This window comes from Jatropha curcas, chromosome 6 (assembly GCF_041381405.1).
Source record: "Jatropha curcas cultivar XTBG-Jc1 chromosome 6, XTBG_Jcur_1.0, whole genome shotgun sequence".
NCBI lineage: Eukaryota > Viridiplantae > Streptophyta > Magnoliopsida > Malpighiales > Euphorbiaceae > Jatropha > Jatropha curcas.
The window spans coordinates 19,790,040-19,806,057 of NC_143156.1; the positions used below are offsets into that span (position 1 = coordinate 19,790,040).

At 34.9% G+C, this 16,018-nt stretch overlaps 1 protein-coding gene, 1 long non-coding RNA gene and 1 pseudogene across 2 annotated transcripts; all 3 read right to left on the bottom strand.

Annotated features, from left to right (window-relative positions):
* Window positions 1–7,195, bottom strand: LOC149495678 (uncharacterized). The gene is made up of 3 exons (XM_089723232.1): window positions 6,007–7,195; window positions 944–1,015; window positions 1–211 (listed from the first exon to the last, which is right to left on the bottom strand). The coding sequence occupies exons 1-3, from the start codon at window positions 7,079–7,081 to the stop codon at window positions 162–164; spliced, it is 1,197 nt and encodes a 398-aa protein (XP_089579358.1). The 5' UTR covers window positions 7,082–7,195; the 3' UTR covers window positions 1–161.
* Window positions 2,630–5,779, bottom strand: LOC149495679 (uncharacterized; annotated as a pseudogene).
* Window positions 7,196–7,712: 517 nt separating the features above from the next.
* On the bottom strand, window positions 7,713–10,287 carry LOC149495680 (uncharacterized). The gene is made up of 3 exons (XR_016321454.1): window positions 9,724–10,287; window positions 8,663–8,734; window positions 7,713–7,930 (listed from the first exon to the last, which is right to left on the bottom strand). It is a non-coding gene; the product is annotated as an uncharacterized LOC149495680 (long non-coding RNA).
* Window positions 10,288–16,018: the final 5,731 nt, after the last annotated feature.

Genomic DNA, 16,018 nt, shown 5'->3' on the forward strand with positions numbered 1-16,018 from the left:
TAGAAATTAATTACTTTAATAGACTATAAATTTTCAAATTCATACAATCATAATTTACATGAATCTGCTCAAATATACATAAATGATCTGTTAATGTTTAATACATCATACATATTCCAAAAGAAGTCAAATATACAATAGCTACATCAGTAGCATACTATCTACATCAAATAAAAATGATCCTCTCTTGGTTCTTTTTCCTTTCCTTTACCTGCGATAGTACAAAAGCAACTATCGCTAAGCATATGGCTTAGTGGTGTACTAATAAAAATAATAAGGAATGACAATTCATAAATCCACCATGGTAAAGAAAATAAGAAACAAAATAAATCAATACCATTTAAATCATCAATTCATAATATAGTCTTTACAGCTTTTATAGAGTCAATTCTGAGGGCCATCAGTGTCTAATGTGCACATCTAGACCTGCTATCTACAACCTCAATCTGTGATATGATTTCAACAGAAGAGGGAGCAATCTACAACCTCAACATGGAGGGAGAATTTCATATCAATCATATATCATCTAGTGATGATATCCATGTTCAATCGATCGTAATATCAACTTCAACAAATGAAATGATATTCGGGGTAATAACCATATCTATATCAGCTGTAAGACTTTTAAACCATTCCATTTATGTACTAATATCAAAATCACAATGGACAATATTTCATTTCACAACCACTGCTAAAAACATTCAATCACGGCCACCCCTCATACTACAGATATCAATTGGCCAACATCCTCCTCTTTCACAGTATAAGAATCATAAATTCATTTACAAATATCATTCAGTCGTATGCTTTCAAAATAATCCTTTTCCTCTTTAAAAACTTATGAATATAATTATAATTCATAAAGCAAATCCATTGAAAATATTTTGCAAAATCAATTTCATTTTGTTTAAATAAAAGTAGGAAAGGAATAATATACACTAACCTGAACTAGATGGCTCCCCTAGCCCTTTTCCTCTAGTAATCGCCCTCTCCTCAACTCCCTTTCTCTCAGCAGCTGTAGCATGATATTAATACTCACATTAAGATCATACTACACAATGTACACACATGCACTTCTATAAGAATGTAAATTAAGCATTAGCATGTAGTCTCATGCTTTTTCTTTCATTTTCACTATACTTGTCCAAGTGTTATATGATCTGAGTTTAAGCATGAAACACTTCATATCCAACACTTAACCACATCCTAGACACAAAATACTAACAATGAAAACAATAGAAGTGAATAGCATGCTAAATTCGTTCAAGGTTTATGACATGCAGAATTTCAGCATTTGAGTAGCTTGCATTGCGTTGACTATATCTTAAATTCCCCATATTCAATTGCCCTGAAATTTTGACAGTAGGTTCCCAACATCTTAGGGTACTGTTATGGAAAATTTCATAATTTTTAAAGCTCATTTGCATTTTTAAATGACATAATTATAGAATCTGAATGTCAATTTTTCTCATGCTGAGCAGCCTGTACTAATTTCATTATAACTCCATTTCCTTTTATCCAATGGCCTTCCCCTTTTACCACGACCTACCCAACATCTCAGCCTATCTCCATGTAAATTTTCATGAATTTTGAAGTTCATTTGCTGAGCCAAATAGGTCAATTACAGAAGCTGAAGTTCAGACAGCCCAACTATAACAGGTCCAACAATGATATGTTTGCTCAAGCATTCTCAACTCACTTCCAGCACAAATTCATGCAATTCAACTCTTCTATTACTTACACAACATCATAATATAAGATATATCAGAATCCCTAGTTCATGGCATATCAAGAACAAACTCAAAATCATCCATCTTGGTGACTTATGCAACTTAGACTTTGAATTCATGCATAACTACTTTCAATCATCTTAAATCACCTTAAAATCACTTCTCATCACTTCATCTTCACCAAATCAGATTACACAAACAAGCACCTCACTTCAAAGTTCATGGAATTCAAAAAGTAATCCATAGAAATGAAGGAGGAAGTGAAAATAACTAACATTTTCTTAAGAAATACTTGAAAATTCTTTGATTTTCACCTTCTTTTTGCTTGGTTTTAACTCAAAACCCTCCTCCTCTCTTCTTGAACGGTTTGGCCTGCAACAATGAGTGAAGTGTCGTGGTTCTTTCCTCTTCTTCAATAAAATTATATAATAAACTTTATTAAAAATTCCTTCCATGTCCTTTAAATGCAAATTGCACTATAATCCTCCCTTTTGTTTTCCCTTCATCCTTTGGCACTCTAATCTTTTTAATCATTTTACTTTAGTCCTATTAGGTATAAACCAAGTGTATTTAATATTCTAAACTCCACTTGGTAAAAATCGTACGGAAATTACCGTTTTTCAGGCTTTTCAGGTAAAATCGTGCTTTACCGAGAAGTCATTCATCTTTCAACTCATTTTTGATTTCCTTTAAGCTTTCACATGGATTTGTAAAGATCAATTAATGTTTCATTTAATTAATATTAATATCCTCAATCTATAGTGTTTCCCATTATTTTAAGTTTTCCTTTTATTCGGATAACCGAATTCATCGAAAAAGCTAAAATAGGAAGAACTACAAAATTGAGGATATTACAACTCTTCCCTCCTTAAAGAAATTTCGTCTCAAAATTTTACCTGTTATAGATCTCTGAATAATTGTGGATGTTGTCTTCTGATATCTTCTTCACGTTCCCAAGTAGCCTCTTCTCTGGAGTGGCTTCGCCATAACACCTTAACTAGGGGAATCTGTTTATTCCGAAGTTGCTTAATTTCCTTAGCTAGGATAGCCACTGGTTCTTCATCATATGTGACGTCTCGATTAACTTCAATTGATTCTAAAGGCAATATATGTGAAGGGTCCGATCTATATCGCCGAAGCATAGAAACATGGAAAACATTATGAATCTTATCGAGGTCTGGTGGTAAGGCTAACCTATATGCCAATGGACCAATCCTCTCAAGTATTTCATAAGGTCCTATGAAACGAGGACTTAATTTTCCCTTTCTACCAAATCTCATAACACGCTTCCAAGGGGAAACCTTACGGAATACTTTATCACCCACATTATACTCTGTATCTCTTCTCTTTAGATCCACATATGACTTTTGTCGATCTGTTGCTGCCTTCAATCTTTCTTTAATTTCTTTGATCTTTCCTTCTGTTTGTTGAATAATTTCAAGACCTAGTAATTGCCTTTCACCAACTTCATCCCAACATAGAGGTGTCCTACATTTTCTACCATATAAAGCTTCATATGGGGGCATTCCGATACTGGTCTGGTAACTGTTATTATAAGCAAATTCCATCAAAGGCAAATAGTTATCCCAACTACCTTCCAACTCAAGAACACAAGCTCGAAGGATATCCTCCAATATTTGAATAATCCTCTCAGATTGACCATCTGTCTGAGGATGGAATGCAGTACTAAAATTCAATCTAGTGCCCAGGGCTTTCTGTAAACTAGCCCAAAATCTAAATGTGAATCTTGGATCTCTATCAGAAACAATGGATACTGGCACTCCATGTAGTCTAACTATTTCACCAATATACATTTCTGCCAACTTCTCTAAACTATAGTCTGATCTTACAGGTAGGAAATGAGCACTCTTCGTCAATCTATCTACAATAACCCAAACTGCATCATGTTTCTTCTGGGTAAGTGGAAGTCCCATTAGAAAATCCATAGTCACTCTTTCCCATTTCCATTCTGGAATCTGAAGTGGATGATGTAATCCTGCTGGTACTTGATGTTCTGCCTTGACTTGTTGACACGTTAGGCATTTAGCTACAATTTCAGCAATATCTTTCTTCATACCAGTCCACCAATAGTTCCTCTTCAAATCCCTATACATCTTGGTCCCGCCTGGATGCATAGCAAATGGAGACTCATGTGCTTCCTTCAAGATGAGATGTCTCAAATCTAAATCTGACGGAACATATAACCGGTCTCGAAATAGTAATAACCCATCTCTACTGACAGAAAAATCTGGTCGTTTACCATCTTGTGCCTCTGAAAGAATCTTTTGATAGTCATCATCCGTCAATATTGCTGTTCGAATCTTATCAATCAATAAAGGCTTCACCTGAAGATTAGCTAACACCCAATTGTCAGAAATCTTCTCAAACTTAGCATTAATAGACCGTAGATCATGGACTAGAGATAACGCTGTCGTCCTGAGGTTAGCAATAATCTTACGGCTCAATGCATCTGCTACCACATTAGCTTTCCCTGGCTGATAATCGATAATACAGTCATAATCTTTTATCAACTCAAGCCATCGTCTCTGTCGCAAATTCAACTCCCTTTGAGTACCCAGATACTTCAAACTTTTATGATCTGTGAAGATATAGCATTTCTCACCATAAAGATAATGTCTCCATATCTTCAATGCAAATACAATGGCTGCAAGTTCCAAATCATGCGTGGGATAATTCCTCTCATGTGGTTTAAGTTGGCGTGATGCATAAGCAATAACATTTCTATCCTGCATCAACACACAACCTAATCCATTATGAGAAGAATCACTATAAACAGTAAACTCTTTACCTGGAATAGGTAAAGTCAAAACTGGCACTTCAGTCAAGCACTTCTTCAGCTTATCAAAGCTCTCCTGACATTTATTTGTCCATTCAAACCTAACGTTCTTCCGCAATAGTTGAGTTAAGGGCAAAGCAATGATAGAAAATCCCTTAACAAACTTGCGATAATAGCCAGCCAAACCCAAGAAACTACGAATCTCGGAAACATTCTTTGGTGGCTTCCAACTGGAAATAGCCTCAATCTTACCAGGATCCACTGCAATACCCTCTGCAGATACAATATGACCAAGAAAAGCAACTTGTGCTAACCAGAATTCACATTTAGAAAACTTAGCATAAAGTTGTTTTTCTCGAAGAGTTTGAAAAATGATTCTTAGGTGCTTATCATGCTCTTCTATATCTTTGGAATATACCAGAATGTCATCAATAAAAACCACAACAAACTGGTCAAGGTAAGGTCTGAAGATCGTGTTCATCAAAGCCATGAATGCTGCTGGAGCATTAGTTAATCCGAATGGCATAACTAGAAACTCATAATGGCCATAGCGAGTCCTGAATGCCGTCTTAGGAATACTCTACTCTTTAACCCTGAGTTGATAATACCCCGATCTCAAATCTATCTTAGAGAATACAGAAGCACCTTGAAGCTGATCAAAGAGGTCATCAATCCTTGGCAAAGGATACTTATTCTTGACTGTGACCTTATTCAACTGACGGTAATCGATGCACAACCGTAAACCGCCATCTTTTTTCTTTACAAATAGCACTGGAGCTCCCCATGGTGACACACTAGGACGAATAAACCCCTTATCAAGCAATTCCTGTAATTGTGCTTTCAATTCTTTTAATTCAGCAGGAGCCATCCTGTAAGGAGTAATGGAGATCGGTTGAGTCCCTGTCATAACCTCAATCTCGAATTCAACTTCCCTTTCTGGCGGCAATCCTGGTAATTCTTCTGGAAAAACATCTGGAAAGTCACACACTGTAGGAATGTCTTTAAGACTAGGAGTACCTACCCTTGTGTCCACAATGTGAGCTAGGTATGCCTCACACCCATGACGGATCAATTTCTGAGCTAAAGCTGCAGTTATCACAGATGAAGGAAGTATCTGTCTCTCACCCTGTATCACCACATCAATATATTCTGGCAGTTTAAATAGTATCTTCTTAAGGTCACAATCAACCACTGCTTGATATTTTTTTAACCAATCCATGCCCAAAATAACATCAAAATCTCCGAAAGGCATCTCAACTAAATCAGAAGGGAATACATGATCTTGGATTATGAGTGGGCAATCAGGATATAATTTGTTAACAATAACCTCCTGTCCTAATGGACTCGATACAAGCACATCATACCCCAATCGCAAACAAGGAACAGATGCATAGCAAGAAATCCCAGCACTAATATAAGAGTGAGATGATCCAGGATCAAATAACACATAAACATCATGATTAAATAAAGGAAATATACCAGTCACCACATCAGCTGCATCAGCATCCTGCCTCTGCCTCATAGCATAAACTCTAGCTGGCACACCAATAGGCTCTGGTTGATTCACTGTCCCCTGACTACCCGACATGCTACCTCTACCGCTGCCCCTACCTCTGCCTGAAGACTGAGAAGAGCCATAACTAGCAGCTGGTCTTTGAATCGATCCCCCTATGGCTGTATATGTCGTAGTCGTTCTCGGTTTAGGGCAATCCCTCACAAAGTGTCCAACCTCACCACAGTTAAAACATGCTCTTGTGGTCAACTTACACACTCCGCCATGATATCTACCACAATGAACACAACTACGAGTAACTGGAGGAGCTCGTGGAGGTGGCAATGGTGGTCTGAACTGTCTCTGGCTCTGTGGCCTCACACTGCTAGATCTAGGAGGAAATGGACTAAAGAATCTCCTCTTTTTATTACTAGAGCTACTAGCCACTGGGAAAGTCCTCCTGACACTCTTCTCCTCTGTAGCCTTTTCTTGATCAACCTTCTCTTGATTCAGAGCTTGTGATACCAATGCCGAAAAATTCTCATGTTCAAAGCCAATCACATGGCTCTTAATACTGGGCTTCAATCCCTGTTCAAATCTCTTGCACCTGTCCCTACCTGTAACTAACATCCTCCCAGCATAATAACTCAACCGAGTAAACTCCCTCTCATACTCAACTACAGTCCTATGATCCTGTTTGAGCTGCAGAAACTCCTCTATTCTGGCATCCACATAGCTAGATGGAACATACTTTTTCTTAAACTCCCTCAGGAAGTCTGTCCAAGTCAGAACTGGTGGTTGCACTCTGCTCCTAGGAACTGTCTTCCACCACTCATATGCATCTTCCTGAAGTAAAGAGACTGCATAACCGTACTTCTGAGCATCATCACACTGGAGTTTTAGGAAAACCCTATCAATCCTCTCTAGCCACTGCTCAGCTACCATCGGGTCAGTGGTGCCTGAAAACTCTGTGGCCCCATACTTAACCAACTTATCATACTGTCTAACTGGCTGCTGCTGTTGCTGTAAGTTACCCGCCATTTGTCTCAATAACGCAGCCATCTGCTGGGCTATAGGGTCAGCAGCTGGTGCAACAGGGACATCAGCATGCTCGGGAGCATTACCACGCTCTTCCTGTCTCGCTTCAGACTGCTCCTCAAGCGGATTAAAATTATCTCCCCGACTAACACCCTCCATACTATCGATAAAAAATAACACGCTCTCTGTATATTATCACAGAAAACCATGCATCGTATTAGAATATTGTATGATGTAGATATCCAACAATTAACAGGCATGTCATATTTGAGCAGATTACATTTCACACATTTATATGCAGTAAAAATATGATCCAATATGCAATTAAAACTGCTCTGATACCAAAATAAATATGTCACACCTTACCCTACTGTAAGACATGGCATGTCGCTCGTAATATAATTAATAAGCACTTAATTCTTATAAATGCTTACTAAGTATACTACAAGGGACTTAATCCTTTTAATTCCTTCATTTTTATATCTTGTAGCAAAATAATTTAGTTATTAAATATATATAACTTCTTTTGGTAGATATTAATCTCAATATAATTTCTTAAACATATTATAAAAAAAAACATAAAATAAAATGGTTCCATAACCCATAAGTCCATGGATGATTTAATTACATATTGGAGTCCTGTTCAAATCTTAGATACATAATAGAAATTAATTACTTTAATAGACTATAAATTTTCAAATTCATACAATCATAATTTACATGAATCTGCTCAAATATACATAAATGATCTGTTAATGTTTAATACATCATACATATTCCAAAAGAAGTCAAATATACAATAGCTACATCAGTAGCATACTATCTACATCAAATAAAAATGATCCTCTCTTGGTTCTTTTTCCTTTCCTTTACCTGCAATAGTACAAAAGCAACTATCGCTAAGCATATGGCTTAGTGGTGTACTAATAAAAATAATAAGGAATGACAATTCATAAATCCACCATGGTAAAGAAAATAAGAAACAAAATAAATCAATACCATTTAAATCATCAATTCATAATATAGTCTTTACAGCTTTTATAGAGTCAATTCTGAGGGCCATCAGTGTCTAATGTGCACATCTAGACCTGCTATCTACAACCTCAATCTGTGATATGATTTCAACAGAAGAGGGAGCAATCTACAACCTCAACATGGAGGGAGAATTTCATATCAATCATATATCATCTAGTGATGATATCCATGTTCAATCGATCGTAATATCAACTTCAACAAATGAAATGATATTCGAGGTAATAACCATATCTATATCAGCTGTAAGACTTTTAAACCATTCCATTTATGTACTAATATCAAAATCACAATGGACAATATTTCATTTCACAACCACTGCTAAAAACATTCAATCACGGCCACCCCTCATACTACAGATATCAATTGGCCAACATCCTCCTCTTTCACAGTATAAGAATCATAAATTCATTTACAAATATCATTCAGTCGTATGCTTTCAAAATAATCCTTTTCCTCTTTAAAAACTTATGAATATAATTATAATTCATAAAGCAAATCCATTGAAAATATTTTGCAAAATCAATTTCATTTTGTTTAAATAAAAGTAGGAAAGGAATAATATACACTAACCTGAACTAGATGGCTCCCCTAGCCCTTTTCCTCTAGTAATCGCCCTCTCCTCAACTCCCTTTCTCTCGGCAGCTGTAGCATGATATTAATACTCACATTAAGATCATACTACACAATGTACACACATGCACTTCTATAAGAATGTAAATTAAGCATTAGAATGTAGTCTCATGCTTTTTCTTTCATTTTCACTATACTTGTCCAAGTGTTATATGATCTGAGTTTAAGCATGAAACACTTCATATCCAACACTTAACCACATCCGAGACACAAAATACTAACAATGAAAACAATAGAAGTGAATAGCATGCTAAATTCGTTCAAGGTTTATGACATGCAGAATTTCAGCATTTGAGTAGCTTGCATTGCGTTGACTATATCTTAAATTCCCCATACTCAATTGCCCTGAAATTTTGACAGTAGGTTCCCAACATCTTAGGGTACTGTTCTGGAAAATTTCATAATTTTTAAAGCTCATTTGCATTTTTAATGACATAATTATAGAATCTGAATGTCAATTTTTCTCATGCTGAGCAGCTTGTACTAATTTCATTATAACTCCATTTCCTTTTATCCAATGGCCTTCCCCTTTTACCACGACCTACCCAACATCTCAGCCTATCTCCATGTAAATTTTCATGAATTTTGAAGTTCATTTGCTGAGCCAAATAGGTCAATTACAGAAGCTGAAGTTCAGACAGCCCAACTATAACAGGTCCAACAATGATATGTTTGCTCAAGCATTCTCAACTCACTTCCAGCACAAATTCATGCAATTCAACTCTTCTATTACTTACACAACATCATAATATAAGATATATCATAATCCCTAGTTCATGGCATATCAAGAACAAACTCAAAATCATCCATCTTGGTGACTTATGCAACTTAGACTTTGAATTCATGCATAACTACTTTCAATCATCTTAAATCACCTTAAAATCACTTCTCATCACTTCATCTTCACCAAATCAGATTACACAAACAAGCACCTCACTTCAAAGTTCATGGAATTCAAAAAGTAATCCATAGAAATGAAGGAGGAAGTGAAAATAACTAACCTTTTCTTAAGAAATACTTGAAAATTCTTTGATTTTCACCTTCTTTTTGCTTGGTTTTGACTCAAAACCCTCCTCCTCTCTTCTTGAACGGTTTGGCCTGCAACAATGAGTGAAGTGTCGTGGTTCTTTCCTCTTCTTCAATAAAATTATATAATAAACTTTATTAAAAATTCCTTCCATGTCCTTTAAATGCAAATTGCACTATAATCCTCCCTTTTGTTTTCCCTTCATCCTTTGGCACTCTAATCTTTTTAATCATTTTACTTTAGTCCTATTAGGTATAAACCAAGTGTATTTAATATTCTAAACTCCACTTGGTAAAAATCGTACGGAAATTACCGTTTTTCAGGCTTTTCAGGTAAAATCGTGCTTTACCGAGAAGTCATTCATCTTTCAACTCATTTTTGATTTCCTTTAAGCTTTCACATGGATTTGTAAAGATCAATTAATGTTTCATTTAATTAATATTAATATCCTCAATCTATAGTGTTTCCCATTATTTTAAGTTTTCCTTTTATTCGGATAACCGAATTCATCGAAAAAGCTAAAATAGAAAGAACTACAAAATTGAGGATATTACATCATGGGCAAAGAAAGATAAACTAGTGATGGCCGAAGTCTGTTGTTTAAAACACGGACTAAGAATTTTGACCAGATTCCTTATCCACATACTTGACTGCATCAACCTTGGATGAAGTATGTTCAGTCAGTAGGCACCCCCACTTTCAAGATAATTGATTTTCGTTCTATAAGAAACTACGAGCTACAAACGGGTGCGATACTGAACGACCAAATAAGGCATTGACAGAGGTATATGAGAATAAAGAGTGACCAATTTGAAAAAGAGGGAAGATTGAGGGAAATAGTTACCAAAATGATAAAGATAAAATATGGGTCTTCCTTTTTATAGTAAACGAAGGGAGGCATTTCAAAAGATAGATGTGTTCAAGAAAGGCATGGCTTTCCAAGTGATGAGATACACCTTTAACGTCATGGGGCCAACCTATCGTGTACATGGGCCTTTGAGTCTGTTTAGAAAAGTCCATGTGCAGGGGACATTGTTAACGCTGACCCAGAAGGTTAGGCCGAAATTCATGCCCAAAAAATATGAGAACTATATATAGTGCATATTCTACCAAGGGGCCTACTTGGGCCTGTAGCTGTCATAGGTCTTTAGATATTCTAGAATATTCACTTGAAGTGCATTTTTCGTATGAATAGGGGTAACATTGTTTTAAATGTCACGAAACAAGATATGCTAACCTGAATGCAGTAGTACTTGCTCTATCTCTCTCCTCCTTTGTTTCTCTTATCTTTGTCTCTCTTCTTCTTTTTCCAACTCTCGATTTCTCCATCTTCTTCCTATTCCTCTCACCTGGTTGTTTTCCCTCCAATCTATCTCTCCTTCTCTCCCTTTTCTTTCGAACTAATAGGCCCATGGCCAATTAAGCCAACCTACCCAATGTGTGCTCAAAGACATTCTAATAGACGTAGATTCAATGGGCCCTAACTCAATTCTAGACCGACCAGTTATCTCTTCATGGAATCATAGTTGGACAATTATAAAGGTGCATCTGCATCATGTTAATTATAAAGGTGCAATAATAATAAAATGTATTATTTTGTTTTTTTTCTGCTCTTCAATCATTGTTTTTAATTGTTCTTTTTTTAATTTACTTTCTTGTATTTTTGAAATAAAATAAAAAATCACTATATTTAATTGCTCTTTTGTTGTAATTACTATATTGTATTCTTAAAAGAAATAAAAAAATAAAAATTGAAAGGATAGTTGATGGTTTTTGAATAAAATTTTAATTTACCACTTTTTCCACTTTGTAAAAATTTCTTTATCATCATTATTGTTATTATATTTTTTATTATCATATATTTTTATTATTTATAGGTAATTTGTGTCTTTAGTATTAGTTAACGATCCCAACTTAATGTGTCATTTCTTCCATCATGAACTCTTAGCACTAGTCCTATATTTTTTTTTTATCTCTATGGACCAAGGAGAAAGGGGTGAAGCGAGAAGATGATTGTACCATGAGAAAAGTAAGGGGTTCAACCTTTTTCAATTGTGCTTGCATGGATCCTTTTATTATTTCTTGATGAAAGTCTAGTTGTTGTGAATAATGTATCAAAGTGAAACCACCCGGAAAATCTTTTTCAAAATTTTTCATTTAAAAATTTGATTGTAAATTTTAACCAATGAAATTCAACGGAAAATATTTATTTATTGCTATACCGGACCCGTAAACCAGTTTGAATTTTTCTGAAAACCAAGTGAAAAACTCGTAAACCATGTAAAATGCTGCTGGTCACGTTTCCGATCACCTCTCACGCGGAAAGGGCCTCCATTAACACGAATCGAGCCCATTTTCATCGACAGTCCATGCTTTTCGATCTCCAGCGACTTCTCACCATTTTCAACAGTTACAACGTGAAGGATGGGAACCGATCGAATCCCCTCACTTATGCGATCGTTTCCCCTCTATCAATTCCGACAACGAAGTTCGAATGGTGAAACCACCATTAATGGCGGCACTAAGCGACTGTTGATGCCTATTTCGGCCAAACTAGCCAGTGGCTCAATAAACGGACGACAAAATCGAGCTCCCTGTGAAAATTCGAGTCTAAGGATGTATGAATCGCATACTTCTGGACAGAATCGATTTCCTGGCGGCGGTCCGGCGAGGCCCTAAAGAGGCAGAATCATCCCTTCCTCGCGCTGATCATGGAATCATCATCCGATTTTCGACTGGTACGTTCTAAGACCCAGTTCCTAATTTTTGGTAAAAATTCCAAATTTGAAAATTTTAGTTAAATAAGTTGGCTTCGAATAAATATTTAATTAAAAAGCAATCATAGGATTTTGAAATGCATATATATAATTTCCTTAATTAATAGATGTGATTGATCCATAAATAAATTGAAATGGTATATTGATGAAGATGGTTTGGTAGAATACTTCAAGAATAATTATTATTCATTTGAATATTTCTAATATTAGTTAATCACATAGGTTTTTTATGATTAATCCTGCGAATCATTAAGTATGATAACTTGTAAACATTCATGAATTCGATTACTTAATTAAAATTACTTGCAACGGTGCTAAAAGAATATTATTTCAAAGAAAAATTATTGAAAGATAATATAGTTGGTCTATAAACCAAATAAAGTCGTGAATTAAATTCCCAGTGCAGTAAGCATAGTATATAAGATTAAGCAAGGGAGAACCTAGTATTTGTTGGATAGTAGCTATTGCAGATAAACTATACCATTTTATATATAGACTAATGTAATAATGGACATAAAGATATTTTCAATGTTTTTATATGATTAGTGTCGGTTATATCTAGAAAGGGAATTTTTATGTCAAGACGGAGAAGAATACATGAAGCTTTAATTGATACATAGTTAAGTTGTGAACTGGGTTACTTAGATGATGCTTTTATTAAATTATAATTTAATTGAACCATCCATTTTTAATAATTAGTCTAGAATTTCATAAATGTTCGAGGACATTGTTGATATCTTAAGTAAAGAATGGTAGAGAATATCATTGAGACAGGCTGTAAGTTACTTTAATTCATAAATTTATGATTTGATTGATTGCCCGACGGATGGGCTGTGTGAATTGAGTAAATGATAAAATGAGTGGATAATGGTTATGGCGGACGGGACTAGTTGTTGTGAATTGCCCGATGGATGGGCTTTGAGAATTTATTACTGAATTATAGTTTTAGGCGGGTGGTTTAGCCCAATTTTTAGAGAAGTTTCTGCCGAAATTTTGATAGAATCTAGGCTAATCATATATAATAATTAAATTAATAGGTTTATTTAGATTAATTCTATACCTTGATATTTTTAAAATAAAGTTTTTTATTTATTTTATTATTATTATATTATTATTTAATACTCTCGTATTTATTTGAATTGGCATATGAATGTTTATTTGAGCTCTTGCATGCTAGTGTTTGATTGCTTGATATGCTTGCATTTAATTGCAATATTTGATTATTTGTGTTGTGACATTGCTGTTTCTTGTTTGTGTCGTATTAGGATGAAGTGGGTCACCATGGGTTTGTGAGGGCGGTCTTCGATACCGTCGGCCATGTATGGAGAGATCGGTGCCCCCGTGTGCACCTGATGATATGATATGGATGATATGGAAAACCACAGGGTGGCCTCCTGTTGATATAGAAAAGAAAAGAGAGAATGGAAAAACAATGAGAAGGTTAGTTAAGTGAGGATTAGACTGGTCGGCCATGCATGGGGGATCGGCTTCCTGTGCACACGTCATGAGAGGATGGGCCATGTGGAAGGACGGCTCATCGGGGGTTTCGGTGACGCTACGGACCAATTTCGACGTGATGTGATTAAGTGAAGTTGTTAATAATTGTGAGTGCTGTTGTTATGCCTTTTGTGTGATTATCAGCGTGATCATGCAACTAGTCGAACGACTAGATTGATATATTTACACATTCATGTGAATGCATATATTGTGCAATAATTATTATTCCTTATAAAACTCACATGTCTTGTTTAACTTTTCAGGAAGTAGGTTACTCTTTATTTCGGTTTAAGTTCTGTTTCTTCATCGTAGAGCTAGAAAGAAATTTTCCTAGTTTCAGTGATTATTTTGCTATATATAACTATATGTACAAGAACCTATTTATACCTGTTTGTTTGTGAACTCCACAGTTGTAGGATTTATATACTTCTAGTTGTGTATTAATATAGGTGTAATAATTTTATGAGCCCATATTATAAATGTAATGTATTAAAAATTGGGCCCGATCTATAAAATGTGTAAAATGTTAAATTTGGAGCCGAAATATAATATAATTATGAGGTTTATTGAGCATGGTAATATGGGCTGAATGGTGGAAATTCATATTGAGATAATTAAATTTTAGTGATTTAGGCTTATTACGGGCCTCGGCGGCCTTAAACTTACCTGGGCCCTAGTGTCGGTCCAGCTCATGGAAACGGGTCGTGACACAAAGCCACTTTGTATATTTGATTAGAATTCATTGTATCTTTGATATGGATTTGGAATATCAAATCAATTGAAGTTGAACAACTTAAAGCAAGATCTATTCTTTAGAATCCTTCCTTCAAAAAGATGGAACATAAATAAATTAGATCAAGTTTTCTAAATGCCTTTCTGGATATTTCTTAATGTTCCAACTATTCATGGGAGGGGAGAAGGAGCTGATTAATCATTTACCTCTAGAAGAAATCAAAGAATTTCTTCAGAATCTTATAAGATTTATTCGTTCTTTTTTCTTTAATAGATTATCAAAACTTCACTTCTGTTCAAATCCTATAAAGACTAGGAAAAATAACCAAGCAAGTTGAATAAAAAAACTGAATCAGCACTTTCAATTCGGTTGTCTTGCTCACAACAAGTTCGACTCTTAGTTTACTTCAATTTAAATTGAAGTTTCAAGGTAGTTCAGCATGATTTTATAAAACCCAATCGGTTAGGTTTAAAATTGAACTGATCCTATCACAAAACCAAGAAATAGACCTTATTGACTAAATTGAGCCAATTTGGTCTGGTTCAATTCGATTCTCACAATAACTTTAGTTAGATACCGTTTTGATCTCAGAAGTTTGGTTTGTCCTTTTAAATTTTGATTTGATTTAATTTTAAACTGAATCTCCCTTTTTCTCACCTAAATCTTATTGAAAGTCTACTAAATTATTGAAAAAAGAGCAAGACATTTCTTTTATGCTTCCCAAGTGATCGAAAATAAAGAAATAATTAATATTTTCAAGATGATTACATATGTACAAAATACCGTCTCAATTCATCCCATTTCATCAAATCCAATATGATATATAGTTTTGAAAGATGAACATTATATAAACAATTCTAATAAGATTTCTTTCTTGAAAAAAAAAATCCACTTTTTGATATATTTCATCTATTCTATATTATCAAAATGGAAGATAAGCGTTACACCATGATTTTGAATCAGAAGAGAGATTTCAAGAAATGAAAAATCCATTCACTTTATCAATAATCGAGCTGGAGATGGTGCAAAATATGGAATTTATCCTTTTTATTGATTCTTACATATTGGATCAAAAACAGTTCTTAAATGAGTTATTCAACTCTAAGGATGAATAGAAAAGAAATTTTTGTCGATTTATCTCCTATTTTATATGAAAATAATTAATCTTTTTTTCAATTTGGATTAAAAAAAAGGGGTCTAGATCTCATGCGGGAATGATTTGAAAGATTTAAAGCAAAAAGTTGCAGTAACAAATCATGTGG

Coding starts and splice junctions, on each gene's coding strand:
- LOC149495678 (XM_089723232.1), bottom strand. CDS start 7,081: ATGGCTGCGTTATTGAGACAAATGGCGGGTAACTTACAGCAACAGCAG. Junction 1,016..6,006: donor TGCAGCTGATGTGGTGACTG/GTATATTTCCTT, acceptor ATCATGCTACAG/CTGCTGAGAGAAAGGGAGTT. Junction 212..943: donor AGGGGAGCCATCTAGTTCAG/GTTAGTGTATAT, acceptor GTACTATCGCAG/GTAAAGGAAAGGAAAAAGAA.